The sequence below is a fragment of the Ranitomeya imitator genome, chromosome 1 (genome assembly GCF_032444005.1).
Source record: "Ranitomeya imitator isolate aRanImi1 chromosome 1, aRanImi1.pri, whole genome shotgun sequence".
Classification (NCBI taxonomy): Eukaryota; Metazoa; Chordata; class Amphibia; order Anura; family Dendrobatidae; genus Ranitomeya; species Ranitomeya imitator.
This window is the reverse complement of record NC_091282.1, coordinates 233,774,469-233,799,673: the sequence shown is the minus strand read 5'-3', so window position 1 is coordinate 233,799,673 and position 25,205 is coordinate 233,774,469. Positions and strand designations below refer to the sequence as shown.

Below are 25,205 nucleotides of genomic sequence, written 5' to 3'. Positions count from 1 at the left end.
AATAGTTAATTAATAACATTACCCTCATGTCTACTTTACATTACCACAATTTTGGAAACAATTTTTTTTTTTGTTAGGAAGTTATAAGGGTAAAAAATTGAACAGCGATTTCTCATTTTTACAACAAAATTTGCGAAACCATTTTTTTTAGTATAAGCCACGTATAGGGTGTATAACAATATAATACCCCTAGAAGTCCTCAGACAACAACAGGCAAACCAGCTAAGAGAACAACTAATATATATAACTAAAATATAACTTTTATTAGAGCCATACTAAAATATCCAATGGATAATGACATCACTTGTGAACAGTGCAAAAAAAGTGCTCAAATAACCAGTGCTCTATTAAAAAATGGTTTTGTCTCACCACATGATCTTCTTTCCGGGAGTATCCACTATAATGTCTCATGGGGGAGGGGGGAAGAAAACAATGTCTCTATACTACCCCAGTCGTGCCCCTGTGTGGCTCCCGCCCTGACAAGGGCAGTTCCCAAGTCAGTCTGTTATGTTGTACCCACCACGATAAGGTAAACCTCCCTACGCGTTTCCTCTCCCATATGGGAGAATCCTCAGGGGAACTAATTATAATATATGTGTGGGGAATTGTTTCTTTTGGAGATAAGGGAGTCCCTGCGTCGGCAGGTAACACCCGTGTCAAATGCTCGCAGTGACGGCACAGACTTCTGGTAGGGTGAGACAAAGGACTGAATCCTCCCACCTAAATACCCCATCAGGGAACCCCAGCGTCCTACCTCAGTTCCGCTCCTACACGTGCTTCCAACAGGTAGAAGTTCTTAGTTGCAGTGATTGCCAAATAATCCGCCAATCACACTCTGCGTGTGTGTCCCATTCCTCTGCCGGCCTATGACTGCCTTTCACACATTGCCCGCTCACTATGGGCAATTGCGCATGCGTGCATCGCGCTCCGCCCCCGTATCTCCGGCTGAAGCATAAGTGCAACCCATATATGTTACCCCCCTTCCTCCCAGTAGCCCGGGGAGGCGCATTCCTGTTAAACGTGCATTCGCCAAGAGTATACCCGCCATGCATCCTCATTCTTAATATATCGCCAGACATACCGTCCTACCTGCCCCGCTCTTACACATCTCTCTAATCAAGCAGGCGCCGTTCAGGTTCACCGATGTCATGGTAACCGCTCCAAGTATACGGAACCATGCCGCTCATACAGAGTTTCCTTGGGGCCGGATACGGCGTAACGCGGTAACCTGGCAACACACCAGCGTCATGCTGTGACTTCACACGCCATGCACGGGTATGAGTCACATAAGTTAGATCTACCAGCGCCGGTATGACTATTGCCAGTATCGCGCTGGGGTATCTGTCGTGGCACGCAGTATTGGTCTAACATCTAACATTAACCAGCGTGACTGGATAAGTACCCATATCTATATATACACCACGGTGGGACGATACCATGATACTAATAGGGGCCATCGCTGGTATTGACGAGCCCGACATACCTACAGGGAAGATAAATGTTCCACCATCCCTATACTCCACTCTATATGCCAGACCAATAATATGACCTAAGCATAAGATATACCATGTACATTTCGGCACCTGTTATACAACCAATAATGATGTTCTATTACCAACTAAGGCACTTCATTTGAGACCTGAAAAGTGTAAGTTTGATAATACGAGGATAGGAAAAACTAATGATCTCACAGTAATGTCATAATAAATGTAAGTATATGACTTGCTGGAGTACCCAATAAGATAGATAAATGAGATATCCACCCCTTATGTCATTATCCATATATATATAAAATATCCTAAACTCTCTGTTTCAAACCATATAAAGTACAGGTCGGAGAGAAATTTATATAACACGTACACAGCAAGGGCTGCCATACGTATATGGTCATAATAGACCCAGTATATCCTGTTTTTATTGACTGGAAAGCATGTCCCACGACCAGAACCTACTCTAACTGTATGCATTCACAATACGTAAAACAGACCCTTATACCAAAAAATATGAAGATAACCAAAAAGCACTCTTCATCCTTGAGCTCCACTCCAAGGACCAAATAGTCTGTACTTCTATTTATAGAAAGCACCTGTAACTCAACTGCTCATTTAAACCATGGGGATGGCAGGTATCCAAGCGAAATATCCATCTCGCTTCTTTCTGAAGCAGGATCCTGTCAAAATCTCCCCCTCTTCTGGGTGGTTTGACCTTCTCAATCCCCATGAATTGTATACTTTTAATGTCACCATTATGTGACCCATTTACATGTCTAGCAACAGCCGTGTCCCTTCCATTTCGGATGTCACCCAGATGTTCTCCTATTCTCCTTCTGAACTCTCTAATAGTTTTTCCAACGTAAGACATGCCACATCTACAAGAAATGCGATAAACGATGCCCCTAGTTCTACAATTAATGAAGTCTCTGATTTCAAAGGACCTATCAGGTCCATCAAATTTTTTGCCAACCAATATATGTTCACAAGCCACACAGTTCCCGCAACGATAGCTTCCCTGAGTTCTGACTGGTAACCACATTTTTTCTGCTGGGGGTGCGACAAAATGACTGTGCACCAAACGATTACCTATTGTTCTACTTTTTCTGTAGGTTATCTGTGGTCTCTCACCTACAAAGTCCCTTATGTCGTCATCCATCTGCAGGATACCCCAATATTTTTGGATGGTTTCTCTCACCATTTGGGCCCCATTGTCATAAGTGCATATCAGCCGTGCCCTCCCATCCAAATTTGCTTCCTTTTTCCTGGGTACCATAAGTTCTCTCCTCTCTTTCTGATTGGCATTTTTAAAAGCTTCCCTCAGTATTTTATCCGGGTACCCTTTGGTTAAAAACCTCTGGCGGAGATCATCCGCCTTCACTTTAAAGTCCTTTGTACTTGAGCAGTTTCTTTTAAGCCTCAAATACTGGCCTTTGGGTATTCCCTTTTTCAGAGAGTAGGGATGATGGCTTTCCCACCTCAACAGGGAATTCGTTGAGGTGGGTTTACGGAAAATGGTGGTCTCCAAAGTGTCCCCCCCTTCCGATTTGGTAATCAAAACATCCAGAAATGCTAGCTTCTTTAGGTCAATTTCATATGTCAGTCTCAGATCCATCTCATTATGATTTAACACATTGACGAACTCCTGGAACTCTGCAACCGTACCTCTCCATAGAATAAAAACATCATCAATAAATCTGACCCAAAGGTCAATATGATTGGTCAGATATGTGTACTCCTCAGAAAAAACGATGGTGTCCTCCCACCAGCCCAGGAACAAATTAGCGTAACTTGGCGCACATGGATTACCCATGGCGGTGCCCCTGAGCTGGTGGAGGACTTTACCATCAAAACTGAAAAAATTATTCTGCAAAACAAATTGAAGGAGAGAGATGACCAATTCATTATGGGGGATATATTGACATCCTCTGGTAGCTAAAAAATGCTTAACTCCCATAATTCCAAACTTGTGTGGAATCGACGAATACAATGCTTCGACATCCACACTAGCCAAATATACTTCTGGCTCAATACTGATACTGTCCAACTTATTCAACAAATCAGTCGTGTCTCTAATATATGAGGGTAAGGAACTCACAAAAGGTCTGAGTATCTCATCTAGATATACACCCACATGATGACTCGTACTCCCAATGCCCGAAACAATAGGTCTACCCTTAAGGGGACATATCCCCTTATGTAGTTTAGGGAGGGCATAAAAGGTCGCCATTACTGGATGTATAGGCAGTAAGTAGGAGTATTCTTCTTCACTGATCAGCTTATTCTCTCTAGCCCCATCCAAGATACCTTTAAGTTCTTTCTTTGTGGCCTCAACTGGATTATTGGACACTCTCCTATAGGTTGTTTGGTCATCCAAGAGGGCGAGGCACATGTCTCTGTACCCATCCACAGTCATAACAACTACGTTTCCCCCTTTGTCAGAGGGTTTGACAATTATGGATGTATCTTCCTCAAGTCTCCGAAGTGCCTCCACCTGTATTTTTGTTAGATTATGTCTCACATGTGCTGCTTCCCTCTGTCTGATCTCCTCAGTAGTTAGATTCAAGAACACATCAATGGCCGAAACATCACTGCCTGCTGGCGGCATCTTAGTGCTCTTTTCTTTCAAAGTTGAAAAGGGGCCCTGTCCACTAAAAGATGGTGGAATCTGATCTAAGTTGGCCAACAGTTGGACCTCTTGAAGAATATCCACTGGAATGTTTAAATTAGCACACATCCTTTTTTCCTGTTGTTTAAAAAATTTATGCCACCTTAACTTTCTGACAAACAAATTGATATCTTTAACACAATCAAAGATAGAAAAGTCCGTTGTTGGAATAAACGATAATCCTTTACTAAGTACCGTCATTTCAGATTCACTTATAACTCTGTCTGATAGATTGACTACCTGTAATTCTAGTCCCTGTGAGGGGGATTCCTGCTCCTGAGGGCGTACGTGCTGTCTAAAAAACCCTGTCTTGTGGATGGATGATAGCTCCCCCCTCTTGAGTAACCTCTATTCCTTCCTCTTTGTCGACCCCGTGTAGTTCTTTGCCTGATTTCGGTGTCAGAGAGGTCTGTTTCGGTTGAGGAGAGGTCCGTCTCTCTTTCACCTCTCTCCAACCGATCACCTAAGACCTGATAGATCTTATTATCCTTAAAATCCTGGAGATCTCTTAAATATTGTTTATGTTTCCTCTCCTTTAGTTTATACTGAAACTTCTCAATAGAGTTTTGCAGCTGGGTTTCTTTGACACCGAAATCACTTTCTTCCTTAAATTTTTTTACAATCTCAATCTGTTCCTTCAGTTTTGTATCCAATTTCTCAAAATTATTTTTTTCCTCATTGACCAGTAAATTCATGAACCTAAGAGAGCTATTTGTGGCCTCCTTCTCCCAACAACTCATGAGCTGGGGGTTACGGCAGCGGGGAGCTGCCCTCCCTAAACTACATAAGGGGATATGTCCCCTTAAGGGTAGACCTATTGTTTCGGGCATTGGGAGTACGAGTCATCATGTGGGTGTATATCTAGATGAGATACTCAGACCTTTTGTGAGTTCCTTACCCTCATATATTAGAGACACGACTGATTTGTTGAATAAGTTGGACAGTATCAGTATTGAGCCAGAAGTATATTTGGCTAGTGTGGATGTCGAAGCATTGTATTCGTCGATTCCACACAAGTTTGGAATTATGGGAGTTAAGCATTTTTTAGCTACCAGAGGATGTCAATATATCCCCCATAATGAATTGGTCATCTCTCTCCTTCAATTTGTTTTGCAGAATAATTTTTTCAGTTTTGATGGTAAAGTCCTCCACCAGCTCAGGGGCACCGCCATGGGTAATCCATGTGCGCCAAGTTACGCTAATTTGTTCCTGGGCTGGTGGGAGGACACCATCGTTTTTTCTGAGGAGTACACATATCTGACCAATCATATTGACCTTTGGGTCAGATTTATTGATGATGTTTTTATTCTATGGAGAGGTACGGTTGCAGAGTTCCAGGAGTTCGTCAATGTGTTAAATCATAATGAGATGGATCTGAGACTGACATATGAAATTGACCTAAAGAAGCTAGCATTTCTGGATGTTTTGATTACCAAATCGGAAGGGGGGGGACACTTTGGAGACCACCATTTTCCGTAAACCCACCTCAACGAATTCCCTGTTGAGGTGGGAAAGCCATCATCCCTACTCTCTGAAAAAGGGAATACCCAAAGGCCAGTATTTGAGGCTTAAAAGAAACTGCTCAAGTACAAAGGACTTTAAAGTGAAGGCGGATGATCTCCGCCAGAGGTTTTTAACCAAAGGGTACCCGGATAAAATACTGAGGGAAGCTTTTAAAAATGCCAATCAGAAAGAGAGGAGAGAACTTATGGTACCCAGGAAAAAGGAAGCAAATTTGGATGGGAGGGCACGGCTGATATGCACTTATGACAATGGGGCCCAAATGGTGAGAGAAACCATCCAAAAATATTGGGGTATCCTGCAGATGGATGACGACATAAGGGACTTTGTAGGTGAGAGACCACAGATAACCTACAGAAAAAGTAGAACAATAGGTAATCGTTTGGTGCACAGTCATTTTGTCGCACCCCCAGCAGAAAAAATGTGGTTACCAGTCAGAACTCAGGGAAGCTATCGTTGCGGGAACTGTGTGGCTTGTGAACATATATTGGTTGGCAAAAAATTTGATGGACCTGATAGGTCCTTTGAAATCAGAGACTTCATTAATTGTAGAACTAGGGGCATCGTTTATCGCATTTCTTGTAGATGTGGCATGTCTTACGTTGGAAAAACTATTAGAGAGTTCAGAAGGAGAATAGGAGAACATCTGGGTGACATCCGAAATGGAAGGGACACGGCTGTTGCTTGACATGTAAATGGGTCACATAATGGTGACATTAAAAGTATACAATTCATGGGGATTGAGAAGGTCAAACCACCCAGAAGAGGGGGAGATTTTGACAGGATCCTGCTTCAGAAAGAAGCGAGATGGATATTTCGCTTGGATACCTGCCATCCCCATGGTTTAAATGAGCAGTTGAGTTACAGGTGCTTTCTATAAATAGAAGTACAGACTATTTGGTCCTTGGAGTGGAGCTCAAGGATGAAGAGTGCTTTTTGGTTATCTTCATATTTTTTGGTATAAGGGTCTGTTTTACGTATTGTGAATGCATACAGTTAGAGTAGGTTCTGGTCGTGGGACATGCTTTCCAGTCAATAAAAACAGGATATACTGGGTCTATTATGACCATATACGTATGGCAGCCCTTGCTGTGTACGTGTTATATAAATTTCTCTCCGACCTGTACTTTATATGGTTTGAAACAGAGAGTTTAGGATATTTTATATATATGGATAATGACATAAGGGGTGGATATCTCATTTATCTATCTTATTGGGTACTCCAGCAAGTCATATACTTACATTTATTATGACATTACTGTGAGATCATTAGTTTTTCCTATCCTCGTATTATCAAACTTACACTTTTCAGGTCTCAAATGAAGTGCCTTAGTTGGTAATAGAACATCATTATTGGTTGTATAACAGGTGCCGAAATGTACATGGTATATCTTATGCTTAGGTCATATTATTGGTCTGGCATATAGAGTGGAGTATAGGGATGGTGGAACATTTATCTTCCCTGTAGGTATGTCGGGCTCGTCAATACCAGCGATGGCCCCTATTAGTATCATGGTATCGTCCCACCGTGGTGTATATATAGATATGGGTACTTATCCAGTCACGCTGGTTAATGTTAGATGTTAGACCAATACTGCGTGCCACGACAGATACCCCAGCGCGATACTGGCAATAGTCATACCGGCGCTGGTAGATCTAACTTATGTGACTCATACCCGTGCATGGCGTGTGAAGTCACAGCATGACGCTGGTGTGTTGCCAGGTTACCGCGTTACGCCGTATCCGGCCCCAAGGAAACTCTGTATGAGCGGCATGGTTCCGTATACTTGGAGCGGTTACCATGACATCGGTGAACCTGAACGGCGCCTGCTTGATTAGAGAGATGTGTAAGAGCGGGGCAGGTAGGACGGTATGTCTGGCGATATATTAAGAATGAGGATGCATGGCGGGTATACTCTTGGCGAATGCACGTTTAACAGGAATGCGCCTCCCCGGGCTACTGGGAGGAAGGGGGGTAACATATATGGGTTGCACTTATGCTTCAGCCGGAGATACGGGGGCGGAGCGCGATGCACGCATGCGCAATTGCCCATAGTGAGCGGGCAATGTGTGAAAGGCAGTCATAGGCCGGCAGAGGAATGGGACACACACGCAGAGTGTGATTGGCGGATTATTTGGCAATCACTGCAACTAAGAACTTCTACCTGTTGGAAGCACGTGTAGGAGCGGAACTGAGGTAGGACGCTGGGGTTCCCTGATGGGGTATTTAGGTGGGAGGATTCAGTCCTTTGTCTCACCCTACCAGAAGTCTGTGCCGTCACTGCGAGCATTTGACACGGGTGTTACCTGCCGACGCAGGGACTCCCTTATCTCCAAAAGAAACAATTCCCCACACATATATTATAATTAGTTCCCCTGAGGATTCTCCCATATGGGAGAGGAAACGCGTAGGGAGGTTTACCTTATCGTGGTGGGTACAACATAACAGACTGACTTGGGAACTGCCCTTGTCAGGGCGGGAGCCACACAGGGGCACGACTGGGGTAGTATAGAGACATTGTTTTCTTCCCCCCTCCCCCATGAGACATTATAGTGGATACTCCCGGAAAGAAGATCATGTGGTGAGACAAAACCATTTTTTAATAGAGCACTGGTTATTTGAGCACTTTTTTTGCACTGTTCACAAGTGATGTCATTATCCATTGGATATTTTAGTATGGCTCTAATAAAAGTTATATTTTAGTTATATATATTAGTTGACCATTTTTTTTAGGGACCACCTCACACTTGAAGTGACTTCAAGGGGTCTATACGACAGAAAATGCCCAAAAGTGACACCATTCTAAAAACTGCACCCCTCAAGGTACTCAAAACCACATTCAAAAAGTTTATTAACCCTTCAGGTGCTTCACAGAAATTTTTGGAATGTTTAAAAAAAAATTGAACATTTTAACTTTTTTTCACAAAATTTTTACTTCAGATCCAATTTGTTTTATTTTACCAAGGATAACAGGAGAAATTGGACCACAAAAGTCATTGTGCAATTTGTCCTGAGTACGCTGATACCCATATGTTGGAGTAAACCACTGTTTGAGCGCATGGCAGAGCTCGGAAGGGAAGGAGCGCTGTTTGACTTTTCAATGCAAAATTGGCTGGAATTGAGATCTGAACCCATGTTGTGTTTGGAGAGCCCCTGATGTGCCTAAACAGTGGTAACCCCCCACAAGTGACCCCATTTTGGAAAGAAGACCCCCTAAGGAACTTATCTAGATGCGTGGTGAGCACTTTGAACCCCCAATTGTTTCACTAAAGTTTAGAATTTAGAGCCGTGAAAATAAAAAATTTCTTTCCACAAAATGATCTTTTAGCCCGCAATTTTTATTTTCCCAAGGGTAACAGGACAAATTGGACCTCAAAAGTTGTTGTCCAATTTGTCCTGAGTATGCTGATACCCCATATGTGGGGAGGGGAACCACTGTTTGGGCGCACGGCATAGCTCGGAAGGGAAGGAGCGCCGTTTGGAATGCAAATGCATGTAGAAAAGCCACGGAGACACCATCACGTGTTTCTCAATGCAAGCAATAAATAGCCATGTCTTTCACCGGGAAGGAACAACCACGGGAAGGGCAGCATCCAAAAAGGAAAACCACCTATGCCAAAACATGGTATCCATCCGCAGACAGCTGTTTCGGGGTATTTGCCCCTCATCAGTGTGGAGTAGGAAGCTGGCTATTAGGAGCAGTGCCTAGTAAAAGGACTATAAACCTAAGGATGAATGACCTCGGGAAGATCAAAACATCCAACACCGCGGAGACACCATCACGTGTTTCTCAATGCAAGCAATAAATAGCCAGGTCTTTCACCAGTAAGGAACAATTACGGGAAGGGCAGCATCCAAAAAGGATAACCACCTATGCCAAAACATGGTATCCATCCACAGACAGCTGTTTCGGGGTATTTGCCCCTCATCAGTGTGGAGTAGGAATGCAGAATGCAGACTTAGGCTGTCGTCACACTAGCAGTATTTGGTCAGTATTTTACATCAGTATTTGTAAGCCAAAACGAGGAGTGGGTGATAAATCCAGAAGTGGTGATGTGTTTCTATTATACTTTTCCGCTAATTGTTCCACTCCTGGTTTTGGCTTACAAATACTGATGTAAAATACTGACCAAATACTGCTAGTGCGATGGCAGCCTTAGGCTACTTTCACACTAGCGTTAACTGCAATCCGTCACAATGCGTCGTTTTGCAGAAAAAACGCATCCTGCAAAAGTGCTTGCAGGATGCGTTTTTTCCCCATAGACTTGTATTGACGACGCATTGCGACGGATTGCCACACGTCGCATCCGTCGTGTGACGGATGCGTCGTGCTTCTTCGGACCGTCGGGAGCAAAAAGCGCTACATGTAAAGTTTTTTGCTCCTGACGGACCGCTTTTTCCGACCGCGCATGCGCGGCCGGAACTCCACCCCCACCTCCCCGCACCTTACAATGGGGCAGCAGATGCGCCGGAGAAATGCATCCGCTGCCTCCGTTTTGCAATGCGTTAAACGCTAGCGTCGGAATCTCTCCCCGACGCATTGCGACGGGGAGATTCTGACGCTAGTGTGAAAGTAGCCTTAGATGGATTGGTCTGCAGGCGTCACGTTGCATTTGCAGAGCACCTGATGTACCTAAACAGTAGAAACCCCCCACAAGTGACCCCATATTGGAAACTAGACCCCCCAAGGAACTTATCTAGATGTGTTGTGAGAACTTTGAACCCCCAAGTGTTTCATTACAGTTTATAACGCAGAGCCGTGAAAATAAAAAATCTTTTTTCCACAAAAATATTTTAGCCCCCGGTTTTGTATTTTCCCAAGGGTAACAGGAGAAATTGGACCCCAAAATTTGTTGTCCAATTTGTCCTGAGTACGCTGATACTCCATATGTGGGGGTAAACCCCTGTTTGGGCGCACGGGAGAGCTCGGAAGGGAAGGAGCACTGTTTGTTTTTCAATGCAGAATTGGTTGGAATTGAGATTGGACGCCATGTCGCGTTTGGAGAGCCCCTGATGTGCCTAAACAGTGGAAACCCCCAATTCTAACTGAAACCCTAACCCAAACACACCCCTAACCCTAATACCAACCATAACCCTAACCACACCCCAACCCTAATCCCAACCATAAATGTAATCTAAACCCTAACTTTAGCTCTAACCCCAACCCTAACTTTAGCCCCAGCCTAATGGGAAAATGGAAATAAATACATTTTTTTTAAATTTTATTATTTTTCCCTAACTAAGGGGCTGATGAAGGGGGGGGTTGGAGTTACTTTCAGGCTATGTGCACACGTTCAGGTTTTTTCGCGGTAAAAAACGCTATAAAAACTCATTAAAAACGCATACATTATGCATTCTATCATTTAGAATGCATTCTGCATGTTATGTGCACATGGATGCGTTTTTTTCCGCGAAAAAAAACGCATCGCGGTAAAAAAAAATGAACATGTTCATTATTTTTGCGGATTTTCTGTGTTTTTCCCACAATTCTATACATTTTGGAAAAAACGCACCAAAAACGCGTCAAAATCGCGGTAAAAACGCATGCAGATTTCTGGCAGAAATGTCCGTTTTTTGTCAGGAAAATTTCTGCAAGAAATCCTGACGTGTGCACATACCCTTATAGTGTTTTTTTTGCGGATTTTTATGATTAGCAGCCATCACACACTAAAAGATGTTTTTTATTGCAAAAAATAGTTTTTGCATCACCACATTTTAAGATCTATAATTTATCCATATTTTGGCCCACAGTCATGTGAGGTCTTGTTTTTTGCGGGACGAGTTGACGTTTTTATTAGTACCATTTTCGGGCACATGACATTTTTTGATCGCTTTTTATTCCGATTTTTGGGAGGCAAAATGAACAAAAAACAGCAATTCCTGAATTTCTCTTAGGGGGGGCGTTTATACCGTTCAATGTGTGGTAAAATTGATAAAGCTGTATAGTTATACTTACCTTCTCCCGGCGCGGTCCCTGCAATCCCTGCTTCTTCCAGCGCTGCATCTTCTTCCTGTATTGAGCGGTCACATGATACCGCTCATTACTTAAATAAATATGCGGCTCCACCTCCCATAGGGGTGGAGCCGCATATTCATTTCTGTAATGATCGGTAACTGTGACCGCTCAATACAGGAAGAAGATGCAGCGGTGGAAGAAGCAGGGATGCGCCGGGAGCAGGTAAGTATACGGGGAGGGGAGCGCTGCGCGATATTTACCTGTTCCTCGCTCCGGTGCGGCTCCGTCTCCAGCGTTCTCTGGCAGTGACGCTCAGGTTAGAGGGCGCGGTGACGTAGTCAGTGTGCGCCCTCTGCTGAGCGTCAGTGCTGGAGACGGAGACGCACGAGGAGCAGGTAAATATTGAAAGCGCCGGCGACCTGAGCGAAGAGAGGTGAGTATGTGATTTTTTTTTTTTTTTTATTGCAGCAGCATTTTATATGGCACAGCTTTATAAGGAGCATCTATGGGGCCATAATGAACGGTGCAGAGCATTCTATATGGCACAGCTTTATAAGGAGCATCTATGGGGCCATAATGAACGGTATGGAGCATTTATTTTTGAAATTCACCGGTAGCTGCTGCATTTCCTACCCTAGGCTTATACTAGAGTCAATAAGTTTTCCCAGTTTTTTGTGGCAAAATTAGGGGGGCCGGCTTATACTCAGGTCGGCTTATACTCAAGTATTTACGGTATTTTGTAATAGTAGCTCCTCGCTCCGTTTCATTGATGTAGCAATGCCACTTGCAATTAACCCTCCTCTTTGGGACAGGCGAAACATCAGGTTCTTCCACTCCTTTAAGAAAATACCTGGAGTTAAGTCCTCTGCTTGTAATTTTTTAGTCACTGTAAATGGGTGCTCTAGCAATTTTTCCAGCTCAGTCACCTGATTCCACTGACTTTCATTTAGCTTCAGTTGAGGGTTAGCCATGTCTACAAGAAAGGTTTTCAGTTCAACCAAGCGCTGAATCATTAAGTAAGTACTGCCCCATCGTGTGGCTTGATCAATAATTGCCCCTTTTCCAGCACGTCTCTTCAAAATTGAGTCAACTTTAGGGGTTCTGGCAACAGTAGCCAATTTTCTCACCTTGCCAATCAGTGCAGCAGCATGTCCTTCTTGCAGATTGTCTCTTATAGCCAGCTGTAGCGTATGCACAACACAGCGCATGTGATGAATGAAAGAACGTATTGACACAGTTTCAACAAGATCATCTAAACTATCATGTTGCTGTTCATCCGAAGCAACTTCAGTTTGCTCCTCAGTTACAATACTGTGTTCCTCTATTTCAAACATTTCTGTGTCTGTGGACCCAGAATGTTCTTCTAGCTGCTGGTCACCATCATTATTCTCTTTCATTAGCTTAATAGTACTTTTATTTGAAGCATTGTCAGTTATGACAGAAAGAACTTGCTCTTTTTTAAGTTCATAGTCTTGCAGAACATTTTCCAACAAGACCTGGAGAAACTCGCTGGTGTTATGAGCTTTGGTGTCTTTTAGGCTACGTTCACATTAGCGTCATGCGACGCAGCGTCGCCGACGCAACGCACGACGGATCGGAAACGCATGCAAAAACGCACCATTTTTGACGCATGCGTCGAACGGATGCGTCGTAAAACGCAGCGTTTTTTGTGCGTTTTTGTTGCGTTTTTCCAAAAAACGCAGCGTTTTACGACGCATGCGTTGTCAAACAATGATGTAATCTTTCCACACAATTTAGTGTCTAGACACTAGATAATACCACCAATGAATAGAAGAGGGTGGGTCTAGTGTCTAGACACTAGATAATGCCACCAATGGGTAGATGAGGGTGGGTATAATGTAATTGTGGTATATATACCCCGGCATAGATTATTTCCAACCATACAGCATCAAGATGGAGCGTCCCATGGAGAGTATCTACCTCAATATGGAGCTGGAATTAGCCCTTGCTATTGCTTATGCTATTGCCTGTCATGAACAGAGGAAAAGAGACAAACTACGGAGAAGGAGTCGTCGGCGTTTTTGGCTACACCCTATAGTGGAAGTCCGAGAGAGTCGTGGAGCCTACCATTGTCTGTTTGGCGAATTAAATGAGAACCAGGAGAAATACTTTGAATACACCAGGATGTCACAAAACAGCTTCCGATATCTGCTGCGTCTGGTGGAAGGAACCATTTCCAGGCAGGACACGCAGCTCCGTAAATCGATTTCTCCCGAGGAACGTCTGCTGGTGACTCTACGGTACGTAATGCAATGTGAAGGATTTATATGTTCTTGCCATTTTTTAAAGTAACGTGTTTTGGTTTTGTGGGGTGGGGGATTGTAATTAAGAATGAAAAATTCTTTCATAACAATTTAATTAATTACATTTATTTATTTTTCTTCTTGTCAGTTTCCTTGCTACCGGAGAGACCTTGAGATCACTGCATTTCCAGTTTAGGATTGGAGTCTCCACACTGTCTGGTATTATTGCCGACACATGCCGCGCATTGTGGGACAACCTCCGGGAGGAATTTTTACCCATCCCTACAACAGAATTATGGCAGGCCAACGCCCAAAAATTCGAACAAGTGTGTTCTTTCCCTAACTGTATTGGAGCCATGGATGGGAAGCACATTAGGATTACCAAGCCTTCAAGAAGTGGATCTCTGTTTTTTAATTATAAAAAATACTTTTCCACCGTGCTCATGGCAATTGCAGGTGCGGACTGCAGGTTTCTCGCTGTGGACATTGGAGCGTTTGGCCGTGCAAATGATTCACGGACATTTAAGGAGTCTGATATGGGCCGAAGATTGTACGATAACAATTTTAATTTCCCCCAGCCACGACCTCTTCCCAACACCTAAGGCCCGGCCCTGCCATTTGTTGTGGTTGGGGATGAGGCTTTTCAAATGAGTGGCAACCTACTTAAACCGTACTCCAGTCGGGGGTTGGACCGCACCAAAAGTATTTTTAATTATAGACTGTCCAGGGCCAGAAGAACTGTGGAGTGCGCCTTTGGAATCCTTGTCTCCAAATGGCGTATCTTAGGATCCGCTATAAATTTGAAAATTGAGACAGTGGATGAGGTGGTGAAGGCGTGTGTGGTTCTCCACAATTTTATTATTGATAAAGAGAGAGTCAACGTGGAACTCGATGAACCCATACCAAATCCATTGCCTGATTATCAAGCTCATCCTCTGCGGACAACTGTGGAGATTGCTCATATGAGGGACCAATTTGCTGCATACTTTGTTTCCGATGTTGGCCGTGTTTCATGGCAAGATCAAATGGTTTAATTCATCTTGGTATTATGATACAATAAAAACACTGTAATGTAAACACTGTTGAGTCCATGTCATTTTACCAGCCTATGTAAGGTTATTTAAATGTTGTCATAATGTCCCCTGATTGTCTAGTGCGTTGTGTTTTGAAATAAAGTTCTTGTGCCTTTCCGTTTTCACAAAACAAATCTCCCATATGTTTTTCCATAGTAATCAAATTTTAAAATCCAATGTTATATAAACTAATGTGTGTCCCACAAAATTTATGTGAGCACCAGTACCCAAATGGACTGTGACAAAACAAAAAAATTTTTCAGCCGTGTGTTCCATAGTTTTGACGTATAACATGATCGGCTCCCACCTTGTCAACCATTTTTAATCCTGCAGACTATTTGCATATGGAACCTGGCTTGACAAGGAGGGAGACGATCATGTTTGCAAAACTCTACAGAGTTAACACTATTGCACTCAGGATGCTAGAATTCATCCAGAGTCAAATAGTGGCGACACTGTGAACATTGCTACCACCTCACCTGACCAATATTCTTAAGGTACCGTAATAAAACGATTATCCAACGATACCGACCAGTGATACGACCGGACCGTGATCGTTGTTTAGTCGTCGCGTGGTTGCTGGAGAGCTGTCACACAGACAGCTCTCCAGCGACCACGAAAAAAGAGCAAGTCCCCGTGTAATCTGGGTAACCATTGTGTTATGAAGCGCATGGCCACACTCACGATGTTTTCCCTGTTTACCATTGTAAATGTAATTTAAAAAAAATAAAAAAACCCTTACATTCCGGTGTGTGACACGTCCATCACCGTCAGCTTTCCGTACTGTGCCAGCCCTAAAGCACAGCACAGCGTTTATTATTAAGTCAACGGTGTGCTCTGCTTTACGGGCGGGAATCACAGTGTCAGTCACTGCGGAAAGATGACGGCGAGGGACGTGGTTGACACCTTTTTTTTTTTGGGGGGGGGGGGTTATTGTTCACTTATTTGAGTGTTTAAAACACTGCGCTTAGTAACCCAATATTCCCTTGTTTACAGCAAAGACATCGCTGGATCGGTGTCAAAGACGCCGATCCAACAATGACAGCGTGTGATCAGTTACCCCAAAAAATTCCTAATCATTCGCTGACACCAAAAATCTCCCAGCAGGGGCCTAATCGTTGTACGATTTCAGAAAAGATAACGTTGGTTACACACAAAAACCAACTATATCGTTACTGAAATCGTTGTGTGATGGTACATTTTAAACTTGATATATTGAGCAATGCTGTTTGTGTTTGTAACATCTCATAGTACAATGAGCGACAGCCCTATAAAAAAAATGAAAAAAAATATTTATAAAATATTGTCAGACATTGCACATCAGGTGTTACAAACACAAGATTTGTTTATACGGCGCACGGTGTGATTTGGTGCAAACTTTATTATAGACAATAAAAACTCAGTATTTTTGAACAAAATAACAATTTTATTTGGGACACAAAAAAAAAAGAAATGGGAAATGTTATGGGGTATCTATATCCGCAATTAAGGGGGATTGATATACCCCACTTTTGGGGGGTGGTGAGGAGACCGAGGAGGAGGACGAGGGGGAGGAAGCAGCATACTCTATGACACTAGACGGGATGTCGACATCAATCCAGCCAGTTGACGGTGGCGAGACTGCCAAAGCAGGAGGTGAGGGAGGAGGAGGGACGACCTGTGTCCTTGGCTGGCTACTCCTGCTCCGGGTAGACCCAGGCTGGGTACTTGGTGTGCTCCGGATCGACCCAGGCTGGGTACTGGGGTGTACTCCGTGTAGACCCAGGCTGGGTACTTGGTGTGCTCCGGGTCGACCCAGGCTGTGTACTTAGGGTGGTTGTTTTGGGAGCAGCCATAGCCAAGGTTGTAGTGCTTGTCGTCGTCGTCTTCTTCTTTTTTTTCCTCCTCTCTCCCTCTGGGTGTGGGTCGGCTTCCCGTCTGTGTGCCCTTGAAGGCCTGGCAGGAGCAGAACTTTGGGGCTCTGTTCTGTGGTGGCGGTGGCCCTCGGCACGCGGAGCTCTGTGGTGGTGCTCTGCAGCAGGAGTCGGAGTCATGGCAGCCAGCGATGGTACTGCGGGCACTGTAGTCGCTGACTGCATGACCCGAGCCTGCTGCAGAGCAGTGACATATGCGTTGTTGCAGCCCTGCATGACCGAAATCTGGAGATCCGGCGTAAGATGTTCAACCATGCCCTTGTGAATGGCACTAAAAAAATGTTTGGCCGGCCTCGAGAGCTCCGATTCTATGTTTTCAAGACGCCGGTCGATATTGGACATTTTATCGCACAGCCCCTTGAAACCATTCTGGAATACGGTGCTCAAATGTAAAAATTCGGGCATGACCGCCCTGTCCGAGGCCCGCTGACGCTGTTGGGAAGACCCGAAGGAAGGAGCGACAGAGGCCTCGGCCAGGGGAACATCTGATGGACCGGCTGCCGGTTCGCCAGATTGTGGTGGTGCAGACCTGCTCTCGCTGTGGGATGGCTGCGACGGTTCAGATGGCGCTTCACGAAGGACCGCTCCAGAGGGTCGGACAGTCTCGCGGGTGCTGCTGTGTGTTCTGTGAAAACAAGGAAACCATTAGTATACTAAATATAACATTTCACATGCGTCATTAATTAACTTACTTTTAATATTGACACTGCATATGCCGCATCAATATTAAAAAAAGAATGCATTTATTTAATTCAAAATAGTCACCCATGGTTGCGGTTTGTAACGCCCGACAATTACGCTTATCGTTGGAATTGCCATGACGTCACGGTCATGTGACCAAGACGTTATCACAGGTCCTGCGAGCTGAGCAACCATGGGAACATAACCTGCCTTGCAGTAGAAGGTATGCCGTGTCTATTATATTTTAAGTTTTTTTTGTGTAAAAAAACTGGGATACACCTGGATGGGCAATATACTACTCCACTATGAAATATTGCCCGGGCATGGCCAATCTACTATCTTTCTGTGTTCTGTATACTTTGGATTTCAGGGAAAAAAATAGGAAGTCAAGCTCACCATTGTAGTAATCCCAGAAGGCTCAGAGCACGGAGCCGCTGTGTCAAGCGTGAGAAGACCAGAAATGAATAAAAAAATTCGAGGTCACCGAGGCGTGAAAAGTAAAAACTAAATACTTTATTCACTTCAATCAGAAGCAGAGGATGAAACATCTGCACAATACAATAATAACACTATCTACGCGTTTCAGGTCTGATGTTCCCTGTCACCTGAAACGCGTAGATAGTGTCTATTGTATTGTGCTGATGTTTCATCCTCTGCTTATGATTGAAGTGAATAAAAGTATGTATTTTTTACTTTTCACGCCTCGGTGAGCTTGAATTTTTTTCTTCATTTCTATACTTCGTACTTGCCCAAAAAAATGGCTGGGCAATAAGCTACGTGGCTGGAATATAGTACGTGAATATGCATGTTGTAAAAACTAGGTGTGTGCATAGGTACTATACTTACTCTCTGCTGTCAAGGACCGGTCGCAAGAACTGCAAAATACGGTTGTATTTGTAGACAGAGGTCCTTGACGCTGCAGCACCACTACGGATCTGTCCCTCCTTTTTCAGGCCCCTCTTAAAACGGTCCTTCATGGAGCGCCATCTGGTCTTCAATTGTTTAACTGTGTATAAATTTAATAAAAAAATATAAGTTTTAGAGAAAATATTGAAAACGATTACGCAACCGTGTGCAATCCCAATAGAAGACATCACAGACGGTTGTGTAATCCTGGCATGATGGGTCACAGCAGCATTTTGGAAATACTTACGAAATTTAGCTTGGCCCGTGGGGGAAGCGCTGTCGAAGCCATCCCACAGCGATTGTGCCACCTCTATCCACAAACGGCGCAAGATGCCCTGGTCCGCGTGCCGGGGGTCACGGCTGTCCCACAACGGGCCCTGTTCCTCTATGGATGCCACCATCATGTCAACATTCAGTGGGTCATCATGGGCCCGTTGTGAAACCTAGAATAAATGTAAAATATTAATGTTTGCAATATAAAAAATGTTGTCCCTACCTCCTCCACCGCCACCTACCACCTCCACCAAACGCCCCCCCCTCCCACCACCCCCCATACCCGCAAAAACAAAAAAATTAAAGAAAAAAAAGGAATAGGTTTGACATAAAAACTTACTCGCCGTCCTGCAACCACAGCTTGGTCCCGTGGTCTCTGCTCCTGCTCCCTCTGTTCCTCCTGGCTCTCCTCCTCACTTGAAGAAGCCTGCAAAATAGTTTACAAAAAGTTGAGTGACCCATCTACAAATGACAGCGAATAGTAAGCAATAGTAGATCATGTACTCACTGGACTCCTCAGCGGTGGGGTTTGGCTTGAGTCACTGGCCATGACTAATGCAAATCTGAAATAAAGAACAAAATAACATTTATCCTATGCACCTATGCACAATACAGCGGAACATAGTAAAATATATAAAAAAAAAAACATTTACATTTCAACCACAAAGAACATTGCACTCCAACTGAACTAACGCTGAGCAAACAACACTGCCACATTGATTAAAAGAAACAATGGCAGAGACAACCCAATGCCAGAGTAAACAAAAGCCTAAAGATAACAACACAAATATACAACAGACCCTATGTCGTAATCCCAAAAGAGTTTTGTTTAAAAAAAATGTACAGTATGCACGGAGCAACACAAAAAACACAATAGATTTTTGAAAGGAAAAAATTAACAACCCCCAAAAATTAAGGGCAGAAACGGCAATAACACACCATACTTTACAATAAATCCAACAGGGCCGGAGACAATAAAAGGCCATACAACGCCATACATCACAACCAGAAACATACAACAATGTCTTTACACAACCACAGTGCAGAACATAATACACAACTTGCAATACAAATTATTACATTTAATAAAAGGGCGCAGAATCATTCTATACTACCATACTTTACAATAAAACCAACATGGCCGGAGACAATAAAATTCATATAACGCAAGAATAAAACATCACAACTGAATACAAAAAAACACCCCCAAACCAATAAATGGAAAAAAAAAATCTATCCTGGAAAGAACAATAATCAAGGCCGCAGACAATGAAACGCCATCCTATACAACGCCATACATCACAACCAGACTAAAAATACCACAATATCTTTAAACAACCACAGTGCAGAATATAATACACAACTTGCAAAAACAATTTAAAAAAAAAAAAATAGAAAATGCACAGAATCATTCTATACTTACATCTCTGGACAGCGGAGGAAGAAAAAAAGACAGTCTGGTCTGATGTGTAGCCTGCAGCAGAAGTGACAAACAATCCAACATTTTCTTTATATATGGGGGATGTTTTTATCACTGTTTTCACTGTCTAGACACTTTTTTGCTTAATGTTATTTAACGACGCATGTGTCGCAAAACGCACGCACGACGCGCACACGCGACGCAAGTGCGTTGTAAATTGGTTTCAATGGGAAATTGTAACGCAATGACGACGCACGAGCGATGCAAGTGCGACGCGTGCGTTTTTAAGACGCTACAAAAATGCAACATGTAGCGTCTCCGACGCCACCCAGGTGCGGTGAAACGACGCATGCGTCCTGCGTTTTTCCAAAAACGCACGACAACGCAACGCATGCGTCCCCAATGATAAAGATAGGGGCGCATGACGCATGCGTTGTCGTGCGTCGGCGACGCTGCGTCGCATGACGCTAATGTGAACGTAGCCTTACTGCCAATGTCTTGGTAACTATTTCATTTTTGTCACAAACAAATCGGACATTGATGGGAAAATAGTTCACTCTGTGACATGTTCAGGCATCCATTGTAAGAAACAGAAAGCATCCCTTGAGAGTTTTTTTTAAGTTCTTCCTTTTGTTTAAAAGCTTATTCGATTACTAATTTTCTAATACTCTCTCTCTCCAGAGAAACACCAAGCTTGCGGGCCATTTCCCCATTCAGACACATAAAAGCTGGTCTTGAAAATAATGAAATAGGTATACTATCCTTTACAACAGGGGTGTCAAACTGCATTCCTCAAGGGCTGCAAACAGGTCATGTTTTCAGGATTTCCTTGTACTGCACAGGTGATAATTTAATCCCCTACACACATAATGATTACAGCACCTTGTGCAAAGCTAAGGAAATCTTGAAAACACGCATGGTTTGCGGCCCTCGAGGAATGCTGTTTGACACCCCTGCTTTACAACAAGCTCTATGATCTGTTTTTTAAATGTATCTGTCATTGTCACAGTAACTTTGTCACTGACAAAATCTCTTGCAACTGATGGCTGCAAAGTTCTCTGCTCCTTTGTTTGGCTGGAAGAGCTGGGCACTGGTTCATTGGTTTGGATGCAGTCTTTCTCATCCACTGCTTTCAGTACTTCTGGACGATCAGGCCCCTGCTGGGAGATCGTTGGTCGCTGGGAATGATCAGGACCTTTTTTTTGGTCGCTGATCACCCGCTGTCATCGCTGGATCGGCGTGTCTGACGCCGATCCAGCGATGTGTTCACTGGTAACCAGGGTAAATATCGGGTTACTAAGCGCAGGGCCGCGCTTAGTAACCCGATGTTTACCCTGGTTACCATTGTAAAAGTTAAAATAAACAAACAGTACGTACTCACATTCTGGTGTCTGTCACGTCCCCCGGCGTTAGCTTCCCTGCACTGTGTCAGCGCCGGCCGGCCGTAAAGCAGAGCACAGCGGTGATGTGCCCTGCGCTTAGTAACTCGATGTTTACCCTGGTTACCCGGGGACTTCGGCATCGTTGGTCTCTGGAGAGCTGTCTGTGTGACAGCTCTCCAGTGACCACACAACGACCTAAACAGCGATGCTTGCAGCGATCGGCATCGTTGTCTATATCGCTGCAGCGTCGCTAAATGTGACGGTACCTTAAGAAATGTCTCTATCTCCAGCAGAACTGCTGATCACTGTTGTTCATAGTTTGATAGAACATATATATTTGAGTAGCATTTATAAAATTCATATGAAAGTTCAATTATGAAATAATACATTTTTTTTAAAGCTGGAGTCGGTACATTTCTACCGACTCCGACTCCAACCAAAACTAACTCCGACTCCACAGCCCTGGATAATACACTACAACACTTAGCTTGTGGCAGAAGCTAATGCACTACATATTAGACTATTGATCCGTGTCACACCAGAGGCCATTTTTAGGCCTCACATTGCCACTGCAATCAATGGGTCCTCGCAATTGCGCTGTTGGAGGTCGATGTAGTGATAGCGAGATCTATCTCCCTCATCTTGTAAGGGGTTAAATAAACCGCTGCAGAGGGCTCATTTGCTGCTGCTGTGTCTGATTGCAGTTGGGAGTGAGTACTATTGGGCATGATTCACAAATTCGTGTGACTTACCATTCCAGAAAAAAAGATCAAGGTTTTTTTTTTGTTTATCTGTCTGACAGAACAGATTTTTATTTCTCACAAGCCGTTTCGTTTACTAATACATATATAATCTGCATATTAATGTAACTTATCTACTATATAATTGTCTAAGGGTCATTTCCGTCTTTCTGTCTGTCACGGATATTCATTGGTCGTGGCCTCTGTCTGTCATGGAAATCCAAGTCGCTGTTTTGCCGCGACCAATCAGCGATGGGCACAGTCCGGAAGAAAATGGCCGTTCCTTACTCCCCGCAGTCAGTGCCCGGCGCCCGCATACTCCCCTCCAGTCACCGCTCACACAGGGTTAATGCCGGCGGTAACGGACCGCGTTATGCCACGGGTAACACTCTGTAACAGCTGCTATTAACCCTGTGTGTCCCCAACCTTTTACTATTGATGCTGCCTATGCGGCATCAATAGTAAAAAGATCTAATGTTAAAAATAATTAAAAAAAACCAAAAAACCTGCTATACTCACCCTCCGTCGTCCTACGATCTGCTCGCGCCTGCCGCCATCTTCCGTTCCCGGCGATGCATTGTGATAGTTACCACGAGACCGCTAAGTCATCTGGGTAATTTCGCAATGCATCCTGGGAACGGAAGATGACGGCAGCCGTGCGCTTATCGCCGGAGCTTCGGTGGATCCCGCCGGGTGACTATATAACTATTTTTTATTTTAATTATTTTTTTAACAGAGATATGGTGCCTACACTGCTGTATACTACGTGGCGTTAGATACCGCGTGGCTGCTATATACTACATGGGCAGTGTTATATACTGCGTGGGCTGTGCTATATTACGTGGCCACTGTTATATACTGCGTGGCCTGTTATATATTATGTGGCCAGTGTTATATACTGCGTGGCCTGTGTTATATACTACGTTTTGTTATATATACTACGTCGCCTGTTATACTGCGTGGCTGCTATATACTGCGTGGGCTGTGTTATATAGTACGTGGCTGTGTTATATACTGCATGGCCACTGTTAAATACTGCGTTGCTTTTATTAACGCATCGGGTATTCTACAATATGTATGTATATAGCAGCCACATAGTATATAGCACAGGCCACGTAGTATTTGTCTGCTATATTCTCGTACTACATGGCTCCTATATACTACAAGGCCTGTGCTATATACTATGTGGCTGCTATATACATAGATAAATACATATTCTAGAATACCCGATGCGTTAGAATCGGGCCACCATCTAGTGTAATATAAAAGCCTGTTTTTTTTTTTCTTTTAGTGATTGAGAAGTTCACAGAAAATACCCGATTTTGCATGATTTGCAATTATTTGTCAAAGATCATCCCAGCTTTACAGTCCCGATGCACAAGGTTTCGCTTTGGTCCCTTGAGTTCAGAAATGATGGTGCCCAGACTGGAATATGTAGTTCAGCAAGAAAAGTATATCATTTAATTTATTGACCAAGTGTTCTGAAAACATTACACAATTTGCAAAATGTACCTTTTTTTTCCTTTTGAAATAGTGTTGATATTGCTCCAGATGGGATGAAGGCTTTAGTGACCCTGTCTAGTGGAGATATGCGTAGAGCTCTGAATATATTACAGGTAGGATATAAACTGTTATATTCTGTTAAATACGCAATCATGTTTGGTTTCTTTACATAGGTCAAAAATTCAGTGTTGGTTAATATTGAGATCTTTTCAGATGACTGTATCTTCCTTCCATAAATGGACCATAATACCCAACTGACTGTGGGTCTCCTGACCAAAACCGTGTCAAAGGCATATATGAGATTATAAATTTGGGTTAGGAGACTCGTCAGGGCATTGTGATCCGTATATGGACCGTACAAGCCACCCTAAGTAAAGGAGAAGATTCATCCAATACAACTTAAATGGTCTTTGGCAAAGACCATTGAGGTTGAAACGTTGTATTTCTAGTGAACAAACACCTTGGGTGAAGCTGAAGTGCTGTCCATTCAGTTTATTTATGAAAATCAATGTTTTCCACGGACCCAAAGACTTAAATAACAGCCGGATAAGTGCTATCCGCAAAATGTTTTTTATGGTGCACAAGTCATTAGTTTTGATTTTACTGCACCTCGTGACTGGGATACTTTGCTGCTTGCACCCATACTGTGGTTATGTAATTTGGGAGTGTGCTACTGCTTGCTACCGAATAGGTCATGTTCTGTAATCACATAGGGTATAATTTTGCTTGTTTGCTTTAATTTTTTTCCTTTGTTTGCGCGTGTTCTTCAGAGTACAAATATGGCTTATGGAAAAGTGACAGAGGATACAGTATATACATGTACTGGTCATCCGCTGAAAGTGGATATTGCCAATATTCTGGATTGGATGCTAAATAAGGATTTCACCACTGCGTACAAGCGTATCCTTTCTTCTAAATGTATTCACAAAGGGACAAACATTTTCCTGAGGATATTTACTGGCTGATTCTCTTCCACCAGCAAAAACTCCTGTTTCCCTGAGACCTCTAAATCGCCTAGGATTTTACTGTAGCAGCTCCTGTATTAATGTATTTTCATACAAGCCCTTTTAAAGGAATTGTTCATTTTAAAAGGAATATCCTGAAATAGTCTTCAAATTGTAATTTAGACAACTTACTAATACACTTCAGAGCTAGACCTGTCCTTTTTTTTTTTTTTTTTTAATCCTTTGTGTACTTTAACAAAAAAAGGAAGCTGGCTGAAGGTACCGTCACATTAAGCGACGCTGCAGCAATATAGACAACGATGCCGATCGCTGCAGCGTCGCTCTTTAGGTCACTAGGAAACGTCAAACACTGTTACAGCTGAACGATGCAGGAGCGATCCAGTGACGTACATATCGTTCTCGCTGGTTGTTCGCTCCATGGAAAAACACTGCTGGCATCGTTGCTTTTG

At 43.4% G+C, this 25,205-nt stretch overlaps 1 protein-coding gene across 3 annotated transcripts in view; it reads left to right on the top strand.

Moving 5' to 3' along the window:
* RFC5 (replication factor C subunit 5) overlaps nt 1-25,205 on the top strand; it is a 95,307-nt gene that overhangs the window by 45,181 nt on the left and 24,921 nt on the right. For all 3 annotated transcript variants that reach the window (XM_069754606.1, XM_069754621.1, XM_069754613.1), the window contains 3 exons: nt 23,580-23,739; nt 23,823-23,904; nt 24,562-24,691. In XM_069754606.1, coding sequence (XP_069610707.1) covers nt 23,580-23,739; nt 23,823-23,904; nt 24,562-24,691 — 372 coding nt within the window. The remainder of the gene's footprint in view (nt 1-23,579; nt 23,740-23,822; nt 23,905-24,561; nt 24,692-25,205) is intronic.